General features: G+C 48.1%; 1 protein-coding gene across 1 annotated transcript in view; it reads left to right on the top strand.

The window, feature by feature from the left end:
* Positions 1-16791, top strand: part of LOC149453935 (venom factor-like) — a 251889-nt gene extending 235098 nt beyond the window's left edge. Inside the window, exons 39-41 of the mRNA XM_089688006.1 lie at positions 4696-4779; positions 8396-8534; positions 16525-16791. Coding sequence (XP_089544132.1) covers positions 4696-4779; positions 8396-8534; positions 16525-16666 — 365 coding nt within the window. The 3' untranslated portion in view covers positions 16667-16791. The remainder of the gene's footprint in view (positions 1-4695; positions 4780-8395; positions 8535-16524) is intronic.
* Positions 16792-21957: the final 5166 nt, after the last annotated feature.

Here is a 21957-nt window from a genome sequence, read left to right as displayed (position 1 = left end):
CCGGATCAATCACTGTTTTTGGTAGAAATGATATTAGTACATGGCAAATAATTTACTAGCAGGTGTAGTAGAGTAATAGAAATCCAACAGACCCAACAGTCATGACATGCATGCTGCTGATTCTGTGTCATTGAATCACTCATTGAAAGGGGCATGTTCAAAATAATAGCAGTGTGGAGTTCTATTAGTGAGGTCATTCATTCTTTGAAAAACAGGTGGCAATTATTGCCCTTATTTAAGGAAGGAAGGCAGCAAATGTTGTACATGCTGGTTACAGTTCATTTTTCTCTGAAATTCTGGGGAAAATGGGTCGTTCCAGACATTGTTCAGAAGAACAGCGTACCTTGATTAAAAAGTTGATTGGAGAGGGGAAAACATAAAGAAGTGCAGAAAATGATAGGCTGCTCAGCTAAAATGATCGCAAATGCTTTAAAATGGCAACGAAAACCTGAAAGACGTGGAAGAAAGCGAAAAACTACTATTCGAATTGATAGAAGAATAGCCAAAATGGCGCAGACTCAGCCAACAATCAGCTCCAGGAAGATGAAAGAAGGTGTGACGTTCCCTGTGAGGACTGTTACAATTAGAAGATGCCTATGTGAAGCCAAACTATCTGCAAGAAGCCCCCGCAAAGTCCCACTGTTGAAAAAAAGACGTGCTGAAGAGGTTACAATTTGCCAAAGAGCACATTGACTGGCCTAAAGAGAAATGGTGCAACATTTTGTGGACTGATGAAAGTAAGATTGTTCTTTTTGGGTCTAGTGGCCGGAGACAGTTTGTCAGACGACCCCCAAACACTGAATTCAAGCCACAGTACACTGTGAAGACAGTGAAGCATGGTGGTGCAAGCATCATGATATGGGGATGTCTCTCATACTACGGTGTTGGGCCTATTTATCGCATACCAGGGATCATGGATCAGTTTGATTACATCAGAATACTTGAAGAGGTCATGCTGCCTTATGCTGAAGAGGAAATGCTCTTGAAATGGGTGTTCCAACAAGACAACGATCCCAAACACATCAGTAAACGTGGTTCCAGACCAACAAGATGGACGTTATGGAGTGGCCAGCCCAATCCCCGGATCTTAATCCAATAGAAAACTTGTGGGGTGACATCAAAAATGCAGTTTCTGGAGGCAAAACCAAGAAATAGAGAAGAACTGTGGAATGTGGTCCAATCATCCTGGGCTGGAATACCTGATCACAGGGGCACAAGTTGGGTGACTCCATGCAACACAGATGTACAGCAGTTCTCAGAAACAGTGCGACTACAACCAAATATTCATGAAGTCATTCAAAGGAAAGCAAAATCTTCAAACATTTTTCAGTTTACGCCGTGTTCCAAATTATTATGCAAATTATATTTTTCTCATTTACCTAAATAATTGATGCAAATAAGTCAGCATAATTCTCATGTTAACTTTTAAGAGTACAATTCACATTTTATTGAACAAACCTCCTAATGATAACAGGATTTTTGTTCCAAATTATTCCACACAGTAAGTTTCAAAACACTTTATAGGTTGTAAAGAACTGAAAATTGTCATTTGTTGTGTTTGCAGCATATTTACTGAAATCAAAAGCTATTTCAATCAAACTTTTAACAACATTTTAACTTTTTAAACATTTGAACAGGTCACGTTACATTGTAACATAGGACCCCTTAATTGATAGCAGCTTCACAAGTCTTGCATCCATTGAACTTGTGCGTTTTTGGACAGTTTCTGCTTGAATTTGTTTGCAAGATGTCAGAATAGCCTCCCAGAGCTGCTGTTTGGATGTAAACTGCCTCCCACCCTCATAGATTTTATACTTGAGGATGCTCCAAAGTTTCTCAATAGGATTGAAGTCAGGGGAGGATGGAGGCCACACCATGACTTTCTCTCCTTTTATCCCCATAGCAGCCATTGATGCAGAGGTATTCTTTGCAGCATGAGATGGTGCATTGTCATGCAAGAAGATGATTTTATTACGGAAAGCATAGTTCTTCCTTCTGTACCAGGGAAGAAAGTGGTCAGTCTTAAACTCCACATACTTTGCAGAGGTCATCTTTACACCTTAGGGGACCCTAAAGGGGCCGACCATCTCTGTTCCCATGATTCCGGCCCAAAACATGACTCCACCACCGCCTTGCTGACGTCGCAGCCTTATTGGAACAGGGTGGCTGTCCACCAACCATCCACTACTCCGTCCATCTGGACCATCCAGGGTTGCACAGCACTCATCAGTGAACAAGACTGTTTGAAAATTAGTCTTCATGTATTTTTCTGCCCAATGCAGCCGTTTCTGCTTGTGAGCATTGGTTAGTGGTGGCCGAATAGAAGGTTTATGCACAGTTGCAAGATTCTGGAGGACTCTACACCTTGATGTCCGTGGGACTCCAGAGGCACCAGCAGCTTCAAATATCTGTTTGCTGCTATGTAATGGTATTTTAGCAGCTGCTCTCTTGATCCGATGCATGGATCTGGCAGAAATCTTCCTCAATGTGCCTTTATCTGCACCAACCCGTCTGTGCTCTGAATCAGCCACAAATCTCTTCATAGATCACGCTTAAGTTTTTCTGAAATATCTAATGTTTTCATACCTCGTCCAAGGCATTGAACTATTTCACTCTTTTCGGCAGCAGAGAGATCCTTTTTCTTCCCCATATTGCTTGAAAATGGCGCTCTGCTTAATCATGTGGAACACCCGCCTTTAGTAGTTTTTCCTTAAATTGGGCTCACCGGCCAATCTAATTATCACAGGTGTCCGAGATTGTTTTCAGTGATCAAAAGAGCCCTGACACACAATGCCATCCATGAGTTACACTGAAAAACAAAATATTTCATCTTTGTGACACTTAAATAGAATTTGCATAATAATTTGGAACACGGTGTATATAGTGAATGTTTGCGTTTGTAAAGAAGAGTACAAACACTGCTATTTTTTTGAACAATCTAATATTCACTTTTCTTCAATTTTTTTTAGAGGAACAACCAGGGGCGGATTGACCATTTGGAAACTCGGGCACTGCCCGAGGGCCCCGGGGTCAGTAGGGGGCCCCATGAGATGCACCTGGTACCTTTTTCATAGGCTTTTTTGAGTTTGGGCGAGGACACAGGGGCCCCATGATCCCCTATTGCCCGGGGGGGGCCCCAAGAGTTGTCAGTCCGCCCCGGGGAACAACACAAATTTGATGTATTTTTCTTCATGTTTTGATTTGGAATAGAATGTGTCGTGTTCCCAATGCATTTGTGTGGATGGAAATAAAAGCTATTAGAAGGATTTTGAGCTTTATTCACTTATTTCAACACACTGCTATTATTTTGAACACAACTGTATATCAGCCTATCCTTCTTTAGATGCGGCAGCTGGTTTTATTTTCTTTTTAGGCTAAAAACATTTTTAGAAAATACATATTAGCTTAATATTCTTTATAACTTTATGTCTCAGTACTGCTTGGACTGGAATAAAGGGGGTCAATCCTAAAAAATTAACTGAGTACAAAAAGTCTGTATTTTAGAAGCTGAATGCTATTTTAAAAGTTGAGGGTGCAAGTTCTTTATAATTCATAATATAATATATATGCCAAAAAACGAATAAAAAAATCCTTAAAAAGAAATGGACCTACAAAATGAAATTGAATAAATAAAATTTCTACTTAATGAATGCATCCGAAATGGAAACGAAACACATTTTCTAGCATGCACATGTCTATTTCCCATATGTACTCTCCTGCAATGGCCACAATGAGGGGGCTCGTTTGTACAAAAACAAGCACCTGGAAGAATGGGAATCTCAAAAGGTAAGTGGGAACATTCAAAATATGAAAGTGGACAGGAACAAAGCTGGACCCTAATGCAGGCCATAGACGGGTCGAAAATCGTCCGTTTTTTCGGCCCAAAACAAAACAAAAGTGGGTTAATTGGTCGGCCGTTTTTTGGGGTTTTGGCACATTTTTTTATCGGCGAAGTTGGAAAAAAATCGTCCGATTTTGCCGATTGACCGATCTTTCCGGCAATGATGGGCAAATCGGCCGATCTTTTTACCAATAAAAAATCTGCGCATGAGCTGTGACCTGCAAGAAGAAGAAAAAGAAGAAAAAGAAGAAGAAAAAGAATTCCAGTCCGCTAATATATTTGACATGAAAAAGTATTGCGGTTGCAACAATGTATCTATTGGTATCCGAATAAAAATATCTGTATCCGAAATGGACACAAATAGATACAATGTTGCAACCGCAATACTTTTTCATGTCAAATATAATAGCGGAGCTCTCTGCAGGGACAGAAGTAATTAAATGCCGGCCGTAGACGGGACGAAAGTTGGCCGATTTTTTTTTTCACTGTTGGTGGTAACGTTGGCCTATTGAACGACCGATTTTTCTTTTTTAAAAAAAAAAAAAAAGCCGGTTTTTGACCCGTCTATGGCCTGCTGAGCTTTTTATTGCAGACCCCAGAAAATATAAGTATCCAGTGGCTGACTCCTTCTAACTCCTAGTTTCAATTGGGCTGACTCTTTAGATATGTTAACCATTGGGGCTGCTTACATAGATCCAGGCTTCTTCAGATCCAAGGTCTGCACCCGAAAAATGGTATTCCTGAATCTCCGTATGTATTGCAATTATATTGTATTTTGCACACCTAGTTATTGTTTCACATTCTTGATGTATTGTATTTCTATAGCATAACCCACATTCTCATTCTCCTGACAGTGTACAAAGCAACTCTTCTTGAGACGGAGTATGCCAGTGACTATGATCGACACGTGATGAATATATTGAAAGTCTTTAAGAACGGTAATGTAGCGAATGATCTTTTCTTGTGCAACCATTGTGTGCTTCTCTTAGGGCTCTAACATACAGGCGTTAATGCTTACTGCCCTCTGAAAAGCAATCCAGGGTAGATCTTTCTGAGGGTAGTATAGCAGTAGTTGGCAGGCTTTTAGGAACCAAACCATGACTCAGCCACCTGTTTTTACCTCCCCACTTACTGTTCCTATGGCAGTCTGGGGAAGAGAAATTATATTTTCTGGAAGTTTGTGAATGTTTACTGAAGTATATTTCCAGCCTAAACTTGGTCAAGCATGGGGAAGAATCAGAACGACTGCCAGGTATTTACTACTATCTGGGGCTCCGTTCAAGAGGCAATGGTTTCTCCAGACTGGAAGTAAGGGTAAATCCAGAACAGCAGCAACAACAGGAAAACGACTAAGGGGTGATCTTTCTAATGGAAGCCTTTAATAGCATTAAAAAGTAAAACTGATAGGGGTTCTAATCCTTCCCCAATATGTCCAACGTTTAACCACTTCATGTCCAGACACTTTTACCCCCTTCCAATCCAGGCCAATTTTCAGCTTTCAGCGCTATCACACTTTGAATGACAATTGCGCGGTCATGCAACACTTTACCAATTTGGATTTTTTTAGCATTTTTTTGAGACAGATAAAACTTTATTTTGGTGGTATTTATTCACCACTGGGATTTTTATTTTGTTGCTATATAAATGAAAGTCCAAAAATTTTTTAAAAAAGTGTTTTTCTTATAAAATTTTGCAAATAATCTTTCTTCATAAATCTTGGCCAAAATGTATTAATCTATCTTTTTAGTAAAAAATAAAAACCAAAATTAGTTTGTAACCAAAAATTATTTATTTACATTTTTATTTTATTTTTTTATATTATTATTTGTTTTGTTTTTTTAACATACTGTCACCCTAGCAGTACAGTGTCACCATAGTGACACTGTGCTACTTGGGGGGGGTGATGAAGATTTTTCTTTTTTTTTTATACTGGTTGCTTTTATACCCATAAAGGCTGTAAAAGCAATCATTTATTCTTCTCTCTGGCTGCATTCTTGCCTTCATACTGTATACAGTGTTCCCTCGCCACTTCGCGCTTCATGTTTTGCGGCTTCAGTGCTTCGCGGGTCAGCAGCCACATTGTGGAAAGGAGCGTTGATGCGCGAGAGAGAAGGATCCCTGCATGTCAACCAAAGAGATGAGTTGACTCAGAGTACTGTACATACCACGGGCTTTCATAAAGGCGCAAGATTGGTTTCCGGTGTGACATCGACCAATAAGAGTATGGATTTATCCCTGTGAGTTGATTGTCTGCACATCATTGCAGCCTCACAGTGTTGTGTTGGCGATAACTTTTTTTTATTAATTAAGCCCTTATAATGCCGCCTAAGCGCTGTGCCCCTGCGAAAGCTTCCTCCGGGGCGCCCAAGAGGAAGAAGATGATGACCATCAGCGAAAAAGTGAAACTTTTAGATATGATCAAAGAGGGCAGAAGTTATGCATCTGTGGCACGCCATTACGGGGTGAATGAATCTACAGTGCGGTACATCAAGAAAGCGGAAGCAAACATCCGCAAAACTGCTTCAATAACCTTCAACAAAGAAGCAAAACGTGTGATAACTCCGCGTAATAACAGAATTGTGAAAATGGAAGGTGCACTGGCATTGTGGATTGCTGATTGCAGGAAAAAGACAGTGAGTGTGGACACTAATATGATCAGGACAAAGGCCAAAGCTCTCTACGACCAAATCTTGCACGATGACGACAATGAAGAGGCTGAAGAAGGTGCTGACGAACCTCAAGTTAGTACTAGCGCTGCCAGGAGTGATTCGCCTCCTCGCGGACGAGGCTTTTCAGCCAGCAAAGACTGATTCGAAAAATTTCAAAAAAGATACGGCCTCAGAAATGTGCTTCTGTATGGTGAGGCTTCCTCTGCTGACAACGATGCTGCTTGTCGTTACGTGGAGGAAAAGTTTCCTAACCTCATCAGTGAGGGAGGCTACCTTCCTGAACAAGTTTTTAACATGGATGAAACAGGCCTTTTTTGGAAGAGGATGCTTTCACGTACATTCCCCTTCAAGGACGAAGTGAAGAGGCCAGGCTTCAAGGCTCACAAAGACCGTGTGACTGTCATCATGACTGGCAATGCTGCAGGTTTTATGCTTAAGCCAGGCCTTATTTATAAAGCCAAAAAACCACGGGCATTAAAAAACAAAAATATGGCCCTGTTGCCCGTGTTCTGGATGCATAACTCCAAGGCCTGGATAACGACAGCTCTGATCCTTGAATGGTTCCTCCATTGCTTCATTCCCCAGGTGAAGCTGTATCTGGCTGAAAAGGGCCTCCCCTTTAGGGTCCTTCTCCTGATGGACTGTGCAGGAGGCCATGCAACGGACCTGCAATATGACGGTGTGCAGATAGAGTTTCTGCCCCCGAATACTACATCTCTAATTCAGCCGATGGATCAAGGTGTCATTCGTGCCTTTAAGGCACTCTACACTCGCTCCACGATGGAGAGCCTCATTTCGGCAGTTGACGATGCCAATGACCTTTAATTCACCTTGAAAGCATACTGGCACAGTTACGACATTGCCTCATGTTTGTCTAATATTCAGCAAGCATTAAAGGACATAAAGAGTGAGACCATAAAATCTAGCTGGAAGAAATTATGGCCGAACGTGGTGCACGACTATCCAGGCTTCACTCCTGAAGAAGTTCATCACTCAGCGGTGGAGAAGGCGGTGAGGCTGGCTCACATCATAAGGAATGAAGGATTTGTCGACATGACAGAAGAAGACATCAGCGCCCTTATCGATTGCCATTCGGACCCACTGAGCGATGAAGACCTCCTTGAGATGACAAAGTCTGCAAGTGAGGAAGAAAATGAAGAGGAAGACTAAGAAGAAACTGAAAAGCGTGGCCTTACCCTGGAGAATCTGCAACAATTGTGCAACATGGCAAGAGCGATGCAACAATTTGCACAAGACATTGACGACAATATGGTTCGAGCTGTTGAGTTCAGCAATCGCTTTGACGGGGTTATGTCCTTGTACAGGGGAATTTTGAAGGAAAAGAAAAAACAAAGACAACAACTACCCATCACCATGTTTCTCTCCAAAGTAAAGCCCCCGGCTCTACCGTCAGCGCCTCCAGCAGAAGAGTCTCCGAGTCAAGTGAGAGCCTCTCCTCGGCCACCAACACAAGACTCTTCGCCTCTCTCAGAAAGCAATGTTGATTAATGTTTATTACTGTATAAGGTTTTGTAATTAATCCTACTGTAATTAGCACTGACACGTTTAAGTAAATACGTATACTGTACAGTACTGTTGTAATTTTTGTCTTAAATGAGTAAAGTATGAATACTGTTTACATATTTAAAACATTCTTGTACAGTACCCGCATACACAAAAATTCCTAGGGGCAAATACTACTTCGCGGTTTTTCAGCTTTCGCGGAAGGTTCTGGTCCCCATTAACCGCAAAAAACGAGGGATCACTGTATCTACATTTTAGTTTTAGCACCCAAAAGACAAATTAAAGATGACTACAAAAGAGTGTGGGGACACTTATTTTTTGATAAGTAACATCTAAGCTTTGTCTTCCTTGTCATTTCTAGGAACCGATCAAAACGTTCGGGACCAGAAACGAACCTTCATTAGTCATGTTAAATGTCGGGATGCCTTGAAGTTTCAGAAAGGACGGGATTACATAATATTTGGTGCTTTCAATGATGTTTGGGCAACAGCAGCACATAAGTAAGTGTTGTCAAAGCCTTAGGAAACTGACGAATGGTCTCATCGATGGAAAAACCACTGGGCATAAAGACATGATTTTTAAGATTTTTAACCCAAGGACCCAAATTAAGGAAATTGTTATCCTACTGAATATTCAAAAAGAAAATTATTAATAAAATGGAAGCAAAGCCAAAACACAAACAACAATGCCATATAGCCAGGGCTCATTTTCTTAGAGGTGTACGTACTTTCCACCTCTGAGTCACCCCTTGTCTCTGCCCCATACCCACCTCCGAGTACTGTCCCTTGGTTCTACCCCATAATCTCCTCCCAGTACTGAGCCTTGGTTCTACCCCATAATCTCCTCCCAGTACTGTGCCTTGGTTCTACCCCCTAATCTCCTCCCAGTACTGTGTCTTGGTTCTACCCCCTAATCCCCTCCTAGTACTGTGCCTTGGTTTTACCCCATTAACTCCTCCCAGTAGTGTGCCTTGGTTCTACCCCATAATCCCCTCCTAGTACTGTGCCTTGGTTCTACCCCATAATCCCCTCCTAGTACTGTGCCTTGGTTCTACCCCCTAATCTCCTCCCAATACTGTGTCTTGGTCCTACCCTATAATCCCCTCCTAGTACTGTGCCTTGGTTCTACCCCCTAATCTCCTCCCAGTTCTGTACCTTGGTTCTACCCCATAATCCCCTCTTAGTACTGTGCCTTGGTTCTACCCCCTAATCTCCTCCCAGTACTGTGCCTTGGTTCTACCCCATAATCTCCTTCCAGTACTGTCCCTTGGTTCTACCCCCTAATCCCCTCCCAGTACTGTGCCTTGGTTCTACCCCCTAATCCCCTCCCAGTACTGTGCCTTGGTTCTACCCCCTAATCCCCTCCTAGTACTGTCCCTTGGTTCTACCCCATAATCCCCTCCCAGTACTGTGACTTGGTTCTACCCCCTAATCCCCTCCCAGTACTGTGCCTTGGTTCTACCCCCTAATCTCATCCCAGTACTGTCCCTTGGTTCTACCCCCTAATCTCCTCCCAGTACTGTGCCTTGGTTCTACCCCCTAATCCCATCCCAGTACTGTCCCTTGGTTCTACCTCCTAATCTCCTCCCAATACTGATTCCTTTAGAGAATACAGAGCAAAGTATCATTTTTTGTTGCTAAGTAATTTGTATGGAATTTGCAACAATAGACTCCACCATAAACAATCGATCCCCCAGCAACAATAGACCCCCCTGCAACAAAATTTTCCCAACAACAGAACCCCCCCAATAACAATAGATCCCCACAACAACAATAGAATACCCAACGGCAATAGATTCCTAGCAACAATAGATCTCTCCAAGCAGCCTGCATTAATAGACCCTTCAGCAGCCAGCAACAATAAATCCCTCCTTAACCAGTTGATTCCTCCCAGCAACAGTTGATCCCCTAACGACATAAGACTGCCCCAGCAACAACAGACACCCCCCGCAACAATAGACCCCCCACAACAAAATACCACCCAAAAAACAATAGAATCCCCCAACAACAATAGATCTCCAGCCACAATAGATCCCTCTTAGCAGCAATAAACACCTCCCAGCAGCCTACTTCAATAGACCCTTCAACAGCCAGCAACAATTAATTCCTACCTCAACAGTAGATTCCTCCCAGCAACAGTAATCCCCCTAGCAACATAAGACCCCCCAGCAACAATAGACCGCCTCACAACAAAATACCACCAAAAAACAATAGATCCGCACAACACCAATTTGATCTCCCCAGCAGCAATAGATCCCTCCTAGCAATAATAGACCCCTCCCTGCAGCCAGCATCAATAGACCTCTTAGCAGCCAGCAACAATGAACCCCTCCCGCAATGGTAGATTCCTTCCAACAACAGTTGACCCCCCTAACAACATAAGACTCCCCAGCAACAACAGACACCCCTCGCAATAAAATAACCCTCAAACACAATAGATTATTCGGCAACAATAGACTCCCCAGCAGACAGTATCAATAGACCCTCCAGCAGCCAGCACCAATAGACCCCTCCCTCATTATTAGATTTCCCCAGTAACAGCTGACACCCTAACAACATAATAGCCCCCCAGCAATGGTAGATCCCCCAGCAACCATAGACCCCCTTCCTCCAAAACAGATCTCGTCAGACATAATATATCCCCCAGCAGCCAGCATCAATATACCCTTAAGCAAACCCTAATATCCCATTCAGTGCTGGAGGTGATGAAACTGTGTTCCCCCACATTTCCACTGAATAAAGCCCTTTACATAACTCATTGCTCCCGTGCTTCACCAAGTTTTAGTACATTTTAATAAGGCTTAAAGGAAATAAAGTCTTGCTGAAGATTTCTGTGATATACCGGCCTCCTGGATCCATATCCCGCTTCCTGGATGACTTCTCCTCCTGGCTACCCTTCTTCCTCTCCTCTGAGCTACCCACCATCATCCTTGGGGATTTTAACATCCCTGTCAACCTCGACAACCCGGCCACATCCCATCTCCTCCACTTAACCTCCTCCTTTGCACTTGCACAGTGCATACAATCCACCACCTACTCCGACGGAAATATCCTTGATCTCGTCTTCTCCAACCGCTGCGCTCCCCACAACCTCACTAACACCCCCTTCCCTCTCTCTGACCACAACCTGATTACCTTCTCTATCTCCTCGTCCTCCAACGCCTACCCCTCCAAATGTCACACTACTACCAGCCGTAACCTCCGCAACCTTAACCCTGCCTCCCTCCACTCTGCAGCTGATCAACTCCATGACCGCATCCTCCCCCTGTCCTGCCCCGACTTGGCCATGACTGCCTACAACAACGCGCTGTCAACAGCCCTTGACTCACTAGCGCCTTTAACCACACGCAACATCAGACCCGACCGCTCCAGCCCTGGCAGACTGATCACACCAAAACCCTCAAACGACACAGTCGTGCCCTGGAGCGACTATGGCGCAAAACCAAATCCCAACAAGCCTTCACCCGCTACAAATCTACCTTTCATGCCTACACCTCCTCCCTCCACATAGCCAAACAAGCCTACTTCCTGACCCTCATCAAGGCCCTCTCCTCCAATCCTCGCCGACTCTTCTCCACCTTCAACTCTCTACTCTCTCCACCCCCACCTCCACCCAGCACCTCACTCACCGTCCTTGAGATTGCCAATCACTTCAAAAACAAGATTGACACAATTCGCAAGGACATCGCCACAACTCACACTCCCTCTCAACCCGTCCCCTCTCTCACAGATACCCCCTCATCCCCCCTCTCCCTCAACATAACCCGCAGGGACTTCGTCACTGCTCAAACTCCCTTCAACCCTGTTCCCCCTCACTCAGCTACCCCATCATCACCCCTCTCCCACGGCCCCACCACTGCTCTGACCTCCACTTCCACCCCACCCTACATTCCTCATACTGAAGCCCCCTCAACACTCCGCACCTTTGACCTTACTACCATCGAAGAAGTCTCCAAGGTCCTCTCTGATGCCCGCCTCACCACCTGCCCCCTCGACCCTATCCCCTCACAACTCCTACAACCTCCTTCCCCCTCCATCCTATGCTCCCTCACCCACATCTTTAATCTCTCCCTGTCCTGCGGCACTTTCCCCTCCCCTCTGAAGCTTGCACACATCACCCCCATACTTAAAAAGCCCTCCCTGGACCCCAATGACCCGAATAACCTCAGACCCATCTCCCTGCTCCCATTCACATCCAAACTCCTCGAGTGCCTAGTCTACACCCGCCTAAGCTCTCATCTCAATGACAACAACCTCCTCGATCTCCTACAGTCTGGCTTCCGTCCCCTACACTCCACCAAAACTGCCTTACTCAAACTCTCCAATGACCTGCAAACCGCCAAAGCTAATGGCCACTATTCAGTGCTCCTACTCCTTGACCTCTCCGTGGCCTTCGACACAGTCGACCACCCCCTCCTCCTCAAAAAACTACACTCCCTCAGCCTCAGAGATTCTGCTCTCTCTTGGCTCTCATCCTACCTGTCACAACGCTCTTTCAGCGTTACCTATAATGCTACCACTTCCCCCTCACTCCCCCTCTCTGTTGGGGTCCTTCAAGGCTCCGTCCTCAGGCCCCTTCTCTTCTCCATCTACACCTCCTTCCTTGGCCAACTCATACACTCTCACGGCTTCAACTACCACCTATATGCCGACGACACACAAATCTATCTCTCAACCCCTCACCTCACCCCCTCAGTCTCCGATCGAATCACACACCTACTGAGCGACATATCAGACTGGATGTCGCTCCACTCCCTTAAACTGAACCTCTCCAAAACCAAGTTTATTGTCTTCCCCCCCCAGCCCGCACACCACCCCCCATTGACTTCTCCATCATGTCCAACAACGCCACCATCAAACCTGCCCCGCAAGCCAGAGTACTTGGTGTCATTCTGGAATCCAACCTACAGTTGCAAGAAAGTATGTAAACCCCTTGGGATTACGTGGAGTTTTGCATGAATTGGGCATAAAATGTGCTCTGAAAGTCATCTAAGTCACAACAATAGAAGAACACAGTCTGCTGAACATAATACTACACAAACATTAGATGTTGCCATGGTTTAATTGCACATAACATGTAAACATTCACAGTGCAGGGAGGAAAATGTATGTGAACCTTTGGACTTAATAACTGGTTGACCCTCCTTTGGCAGCAATAACCTCAACCAAACGTTTCCTGTAGTTGCAGATCAGACCTGCACAACGATCTGGAGTAATTTTGGACCACTCCTCTTCACAAAACTGTTTCAGTGTAGCAATATTCTTGGGATGTCTGGTGTGAATCGCTCTCTTAAGGTCATGCCACAGCATTTCAATCGGGTTGAGGTCAGGACTCTGACTGGGCCACTCCAGAAGGTGTATTCTGTGCTGTTGCAGCCATTGTTTTGTTGAATTACTTGTATGCTTTGGGTCATTGTCCTGTTGCATCACCCATCCTCTGCGGAGCTTCAGTTGGCGGACAGATGGTCGTACGTTTTCCTGCAAAATGTCTTGATAAACTCTGGAATTCATTTTCCCATCAATGACAACAATCTGTTCAGGCCCTGAGGCAGAAAAGCAGCCCCAAACCATGATGCTCCCTCCGCCATGTTTTACAGTGGGGATGAGGTTTTGATGTTGGTGTGCTGTGCCTTTTTTTCTCCACACATAGTGTTGTGTGTTCTTCCTAAACAACTCAATCTTGGTTTCATCTGTCCACAGTATATTTTGCCAGTAATGCTGTGGAACATCCAGGTGCTCTTTTGCAAACTTCAAACTTGCTGCAATATTCTTTTTGGACAGCAATGGCTTCCTCCGTGGTGTCCTCCCATGTACTCCATTCTTGTTTAATGTTTTCCTTATTGTAGATGTGTCAACAAAAATGTTAGCATGTGCCAGAGATTTCTGTAGGTCTTTAGCTGACACTCTGGGATTCTTCTTTACCTCATGCAGCATTCTGCACTGTGCTCTTGCAGTCATTTTTACAGGACGACCGGGCCTAGGGAGAGTAGCAACAGTGCTAAACTTTCTCCATTTGTAGACAGTCTGTCTTACCGTGGACACATGAACATCAAGGCTTTTGGAGATACTTTTGTAACCCTTTCCAGCTTCATGCAAGTCAACAATTCTTGATTGTAGGTCTTCTGAGAGCTCTTTTCTGCGAGGCATGGTTCACATCAAACAGTGCTTCTTGAAACCAGTAAACCCAAAACAGGTGTGTGTTTTTTAAGGGCAGGACAGCTGTCAGCAACACATCCAATATCATCACACTGATTGGAGTCAAGGTTGGGTCATTCCTGGCTCCAATTAGCTCTGGGAGAAGTCATTAAGCTAGGGCCTCACATACTTTTTCCTCTCTGCACTGTGAATGTTTACATGTTATGTGCAATTAAACCATGGCAACATCTAAGGTTTGTGTAGTATTATGTTCAGCAGACTGTGTTCTTCTATTGGTGTGACTTAGATGACGTTCAGAGCACATTTTATGCCCAATTCATGCAAAACTCCACGTAATCCCAAGGGGTTCACATACTTTTTCTTGCAACTGTATCCTTCCAGCCCCAAGTCCTATCTTTAACAAACTCGTGCAGACTCCACCTCCGCAACATCGCCAAAATATGAATGTTCCTAACCCCAGAAACCACTAAACAGCTCATCCACTCCCTCATCATATCACGACTCGATTACTGCAACTTCCTCCTCACTGGCCTGCCTCGCCGCTGGCTATCCACGCTTCAGTCAATCCTGAATACGGCTGCCAGACTTATTCACCTTTCCAACCGCTGTTTCCGCCACCCCCCTCTGCCAATCCCTCCACTGGCTTCCGATTGCGCAACGGATCAAATTCAAAATCCTAACACTGACGTACAAAGCTGTCTCGAACTACATCACCAACCTAATATCCAAGTACCACCCAGCACGCACACTCTGCTCCTCACAAGACCTCCTTCTCTCTAGTTCCCTGGTCTCCTCCTCCCATGCCCGCCTCCAGGACTTCTTCAGGGTGTCATCCATCCTCTGGAACTCCCTGCCCCAACCCATCAGATTATCACCTACTCTCCTCTTCTTTAGGCGCACCCTGAAAACCCATCTCTTCAGGGAAGCCTACCCCACCCCCTGCTAACTTGCCGACCTCCTCCACTCTTCCTACCACTCCATCCCCCACAGCTATCTCCTCCTGTACCACCATCCCCTCCCTTATAGATTGTAAGCTCGAAAGAGCAGGGCCCTCGATCCCCTCATGTTTTGCATTGTATTGTTATTGTTCTGTCACATGTTCTGTCCCCCTTTGTATTGTACAGCGCTGAGCGAACTATTGGCGCTTTATAAATACTGTATAATAATAATAATAATAAAGTCTTTGTTATACGTATTTTTGACATTTTCAACTAGAGCCGGGATCTCTTTACTTCACTGCCTTGAATTCCCCCCCAGTCCCTGCGTCACATGCAACATAGTCCTCCATATGGGTCTGTGTTGTCAATCATAATAATTTAATTGTTTCGAGGTTTTTGAGAAGAGTGGTGGTATAATGGCCAGGAATATTTATTCCATTTTAGTCCCATGGAAATGAACCATCTCTGTGATACAGTAACTGCATAGACTTATAGACTTCATTTTAGATCGTGGTGGTATATCATTTCATAAATAGAGAAATAAAGTGTTCTATATCACTCGCCACTGATTTTGTACATGGACAAACTAGGCTATATGTACCACACAGTCAAGTGGAAAACCATCACAAGCATGTCCGTAACCCAGTTTAGCTCCCAGCCCATAGTTTAATCAATTTTTAGCCATCTAACGAAGGGAGCACACTCCATTGAGATGACACATTCCAGTTGTGTAAAGAACAGTCTTTTATTTAGCACAGCTGAAAGCTGAATGAGCTGAATATTTGAAAAGAGACTATAGTTCCACCTGCTGGCTAAAAAAAATAAAGTATTATATTAAAAAGGAACTGAACTCTGAAAGCTGTGCCAAAAAAGGCAGAGGGCAAAGGATTAGTGTTCGAAAATGATCTGAATTCATTGTGAATAGCTGTGGTTGTTAAGGCCGCCACATCCTGAACAGCCACGACCAGGGGCGGACTAACAACTCATGGGGCCCCCGGGCAATAGGGGTTCATGGGGCCCCTGTTTCCTTGCCCAAACTTAAAAAAGCCTATGAAAAAGGTACCAGGGGCATCTCATGGGGCCTCCTACTGACCCCTGGCCCTCAGTGATGGGGCCTCCTACTGACCCCTGGTGATTAGTAATGCTTGTGGTCTCCCTGCAGTTGATCTTTTATCCATTACTCATCCCTTAAGTCCCCATTCCTACTTACCATGCCTCTGGACTTGCATAATATGTGTAATGTGCTGTACATTGTGGTAACCATAACGCATAGCTGTGAATGGGCCCTGCAGTTTTTGATGAATAATCAGCAAGTCCCCTTGACCTCTAGATATCTTATGACCTGGTTGACAGAAAGCCTTCACTGATAGCCTTGTTATTAATTTCTCTTCTTTTAGGTATACCTACATCATCGGGAGCGGCTCCTGGGTCGAGTGGTGGCCAAACAGCAGGGAGTGTCAGAATGAGGAGTATGAGGAACTCTGTGATGATTTTTACAGCGTTTCTGAAGATTTGGCCATGTTTGGTTGTGGAAGATGATGGCTGTCAATATCCTTCAGTGATAAATACCAGCAAAAGGCATACAATATATTTACGGTTTATTTTTCATATTTTACAGTTTCATTTTTTCTGCACAAAAATAAAGAATATTTTATATTTTCAAAGGTCTCCACTAGTTTTGTTCTTTATTAGAACCAGAGCAGATTAATCTATTAGCTTGCTAGTACTAACAGTGAAATCAACACAATTTAGTCAATATGTAGCACTACTCCTGTAGGCGTTGCTGAGTTTTGGGTCTCCCTATAGTCCTGCATAGCCAGGCAACACACATTTTTTTCCCTCACACACTTGTGTCCAGGTGTCAGGGCTCCCGGGTATGACCAGAGGTGTGTGACTGACGCAGGGAAACGCAGACTTCAGATATGTTATAAACAATGTAATTTATTAACACTAACAATAAAAACATAAACGCAGTGCAATACTAAAACATAACACAGTGCAAACAAACCAACCAACCACCCACAGATAACAGTACATACAATGCAAGCGTCGTCAGGCAGGCCGGGTCAATATCAGTCGGGCAGGTAGGTACAGGGGGAGCAAGCGGAGAATGGTCGGGGTCACAGGCCAGGTTCAGCAGGTAGCGGGCAGCGTGGTACAGAGGGTCAGGCAGAGGAGAATGGTCAGACAAGCCAGGGATCAGAGCAGGGTCAGCAGAGAATCAGACAGGAACAGAGAGCAGGAACAGGATACAGGGCCCAAGAGAAACACACCAAGGCAGAGTCTGCAGGTCTGAATGTCCCTTAAATACACCAGTATAATTAGTTCCAGGTGTTTGACTGGCTGCAAGGTTGAGTCTCTGATTGCTGGGAGCACCCGCTGGCCAGCCCTGGTACTGCAGCTCATAAGGCAGCTGAGTCCCACTATTGCTGGCCAGTCCATTTCTGACAGTACCCCCCCCCCCTCAAGGAGCGGCCTCAGGACGCTCCAAACAGTCCTAGCTGGGCAAAATGTTCCACCGCCCGGGTCTGGTAACTGGCGGGATATCAAAGACTGGCACACCGAGCAGGACTCCGGGCAGCGGCACACCGGGCAGAGGCACATCGGGCAGGACTCCGGGCAGAGGCACATCGGGCTGGACTCCGGGCAGAGGCACATCGGGCTGGACTCCGGGCAGAGGCACATCGGGCTGGACTCCGGGCAGAGGCACATCGGGCTGGACTCCGGGCAGAGGCACATCGGGCTGGACTCCGGGCAGAGGCACATCGGGCTGGACTCCGGGCAGAGGCACATCGGGCTGGACTCCGGGCAGAGGCACATCGGGCTGGACTCCGGGCAGAGGCACATCGGGCTGGACTCCGGGCAGAGGCACATCGGGCTGGACTCCGGGCAGAGGCACATCGGGCTGGACTCCGGGCAGAGGCACATCGGGCAGAGGCACATCGGGCAGAGGCACATCGGGCAGAGGCACATCGGGCAGAGGCACATCGGGCAGGACTCTGGGCAGAGGCACATCTGATTACCAGGCGAAGCAGCAGGCAGCGGGCCAATAGGCGGAGCAGCAGGCACCGGGCCCCCAGGCGGAGCAGCAGGCAGCGGGCCACCAGGCGGAGCAGCAGGCAGCAAGACCCCGGGCGGAGCAGCAGGCAGCGGGCCCCCGGGCGGACCGATGGGCACCGGGCCCCCGGGCGGGGCGACGGGCACCGGGCCCCCGGGCGGGGCGACGGGCATCGGGCCCCCGGGCGGGGCGACGGGCATCGGGCCCCCGGGCGGGACGACGGGCATCGGGCCCCCGGGCGGGACGACGGGCATCGGGCCCCCAGGCGGGGCGACGGGCATCGGGCCCCCAGGCGGGGCGACTGGCATCGGGCTCCCAGGCGGAGCGGCGGGCGCCGGACCCCCAGACGGAGCGACAGGTCTCGGGCCCTCAGGCGGAGCGGCGGGCGCCGGACCCCCAGGCGGAGCGACAGGTCTCGGGCCCTCAGGCGGAGCGGCGGGCGCCGGACCCCCAGGCGGAGCGACAGGTCTCGGGCCCTCAGGCGGAGCGGCGGGCGCCGGAACCCCAGGCGGAGCGACAGGTCTCGGGCCCTCAGGCGGAGCGGCGGGCGCCGGAACCCCAGGCGGAGCGACAGGTCTCGGGCCCTCAGGCGGAGCGGCGGGCGCCGGACCCCCAGGCGGAGCGACAGGTCTCGGGCCCTCAGGCGGAGCGGCGGGCGCCGGACCCCCAGGCGGAGCGACAGGTCTCGGGCCCTCAGGCGGAGCGGCGGGCGCCGGACCCCCAGGCGGAGCGACAGGTCTCGGGCCCTCAGGCGGAGCGGCGGGCGCCGGACCCCCAGGCGGACCGACAGGTCTCGGGCCCTCAGGCGGAGCGGCGGGCGCCGGACCCCCAGGCGGGGCGACGGGCATCGGGCCCCCAGGCGGGACGACGGGCATCGGGCCCCCAGGCGGGACGACGGGCATCGGGCCCCCAGGCGGGACGACGGGCATCGGGCCCCCAGGCGGGACGACGGGCATCGGGCCCCCAGGCGGGACGACGGGCATCGGGCCCCCAGGCGGAGCGGCGGGCGCCGGACCCCCAGACGGAGCGACAGGTCTCGGGCCCTCAGGCGGAGCGGCGGGCGCCGGACCCCCAGGCGGAGCGACAGGTCTCGGGCCCTCAGGCGGAGCGGCGGGCGCCGGACCCCCAGATGGAGCGACAGGTCTCGGGCCCTCAGGCGGAGCGGCGGGCGCCGGACCCCCAGATGGAGCGACAGGTCTCGGGCCCTCAGGCGGAGCGGCGGGCGCCGGACCCCCAGGTGGAGCGACAGGTCTCGGGCCCTCAGGCGGAGCGGCGGGCGCCGGACCCCCAGGTGGAGCGACAGGTCTCGGGCCCTCAGGCGGAGCGGCGGGCGCCGGACCCCCAGGTGGAGCGACAGATCTCGGGCCCTCAGGCGGAGCGACGGGCGCCGGACCCCCAGGTGGAGCGACAGATCTCGGGCCCTCAGGCGGAGCGGCGGGCGCCGGACCCCCAGGTGGAGCGACAGGTCTCGGGCCCTCAGGCGGAGCGGCGGGCGCCGGACCCCCAGGCGGAGCGACAGGTCTCGGGCCCTCAGGCGGAGCGGCGGGCACCGGACCCCCAGGCGGAGCGACAGGTCTCGGGCCCTCAGGCGGAGCGACAGGTCTCGGGTCCCCAGGCGGGGCAGTGGGCGCCGGACCTCCAGGCGGAGCGGCGGGCACCGAGTCACCAGGCACGACAGTGGGCTCCGAGTCAACTGGCATGACCGCTGGCACTGGGTCAGACATTGGATCGTCTGGCTGGACAGCGGGCATCGGGTCATCTGGCAAGGCAGTGGGCTCCGAGTCAACTGGTATGACCGCGGGCACTGGGTCAGACATTGGATCGTCTGACTGGACAGCGGGCATCGGGTCACCAGGTATGACAGCGGGCACTGGGTCACCAGGCATCAGGTCATTTGGCTCGACAGCGAGCACCGCGTCATCTGGCAAGGCAGTGGGCTCCGAGTCAACTGGCATGACCGCGGGCACTGGGGCAGACATTGAATCGTCTGGCTGGACAGCGGGCATCGGGTCACCAGGTATGACAGCGGGCACTGGGTCACCAGGCATCAGGTCATTTGGCTCGACAGCGGGCACCGCGTCATCTGGCAAGGCAGTGGGCTCCGAGTCAACAGGCACGACAGTGGGCACCGGGTCATCAGGTACCGGATTGTCTGGCTCGACAGCGGGCATCGGGTCACCAGGTATGACAGCGGGCCCTGGGTCACCAGTAGAGATGAGCGAAGTATTCAAAAATTCGATTCGGCGAATTTCAGGAAGAAATTCGATTCGATGCGAATTTATTCGCTACGAAGATAACTTATAAAAAGGGTTTCTAGGCTTCAGATAGCCTTTAAATTAGTGCAGAACACTGTACCTTTAATTTAAATGCCCTTGGAGATGAGGAAGGAGAAGGAGAAGGATGAGAAGAAGGAGAAGGATGAGAAGAAGGAGAAGGAGAAGGATGAGAAGAAGGAGAAGGAGAAGGATGAGAAGAAGGAGAAGGAGAAGGATGAGAAGATGGAGAAGGAGAAGGATGAGAAGATGGAGAAGGAGAAGGATGAGAAGATGGAGAAGGAGAAGGATGAGAAGAAGGAGAAGGATGAGAAGAAGGAGAAGGATGAGAAGAAGGATGAGAAGAAGGAGAAGGATGAGAAGAAGGAGAAGGATGAGAAGAAGGATGAGAAGAAGGAGAAGGATGAGAAGAAGGAGAAGGATGAGAAGAAGGATGAGAAGAAGGAGAAGGATGAGAAGAAGGAGAAGGATGAGAAGGAGAAGGATGAGAAGGAGAAGGATGAGAAGAAGGATGAGAAGAAGGAGAAGGATGAGAAGAAGGATGAGAAGAAGGAGAAGGAGAAGGATGAGAAGAAGGAGAAGGATGAGAAGAAGGATGAGAAGAAGGAGAAGGATGAGAAGGATGAGAAGAAGGAGAAGGATGAGAAGAAGGAGAAGGAGAAGGATGAGAAGAAGGAGAAGGAGAAGGATGAGAAGAAGGAGAAGGAGAAGGATGAGAAGAAGGAGAAGGATGAGAAGAAGGAGAAGGATGAGAAGAAGGAGAAGGATGAGAAGAAGGAGAAGGATGAGAAGAAGGAGAAGGATGAGAAGAAGGACAGTTCTGTGACAGTTTCTGTCTATTTCTGACAGTTCTGTGACATTCACTCCATACAGCGGTTTCAACCGCTGTATGGAGTGAATGTCCCAGAACTGTCAGAAATAGCCTATTTCTGACAGTTCTGGGACATTCACTCCATACAGCGGTTGAAACATTGTATCTATTTTTTTCCATAAATGACATTCTGCAGATACACTTAGAGGAGCTCTGCAGATACACTTTTTGCCGGCTTGGAATTAATCTTATTTTCATCCTACTTATTCTTCTTCTTCTTCTGAGGATGAGGATGAGGATGAAGAAGAAGAAGAAGATGAGGATGAGGATGAGGATGATGAAGAAGAAGAAGTAGGATGAAAATAAGAATAATTCCAAGCCGGCAAAAAGTGTATCTGTAGAGCTCCTCTAAGTGTATCTGCAGAATGTCATTTATGGAAAAAAATAGATACAATGTTTCAACCGCTGTATGGAGTGAATGTCCCAGAACTGTCAGAAATAGGCTATTTCTGACAGTTCTGGGACATTCCCTCCATACAGCGGTTGAAACATTGTATCTATTTGTTTCCATAAATGGATCCATTTATGGAAACAAATAGATACTCCATACAGCGGTTGAAACATTGTATCTATTTGTTTCCATAAATGGATCCATTTATGGAAACAAATAGATACAATGTTTCAACCG

Source organism: Staurois parvus, unplaced genomic scaffold (genome assembly GCF_062004578.1).
Source record: "Staurois parvus isolate SC_StPar_1 unplaced genomic scaffold, SC_StPar_1.0 ptg000444l, whole genome shotgun sequence".
Classification (NCBI taxonomy): domain Eukaryota; kingdom Metazoa; phylum Chordata; class Amphibia; order Anura; family Ranidae; genus Staurois; species Staurois parvus.
This window is presented reverse-complemented; position numbering and strand designations above follow the sequence as displayed.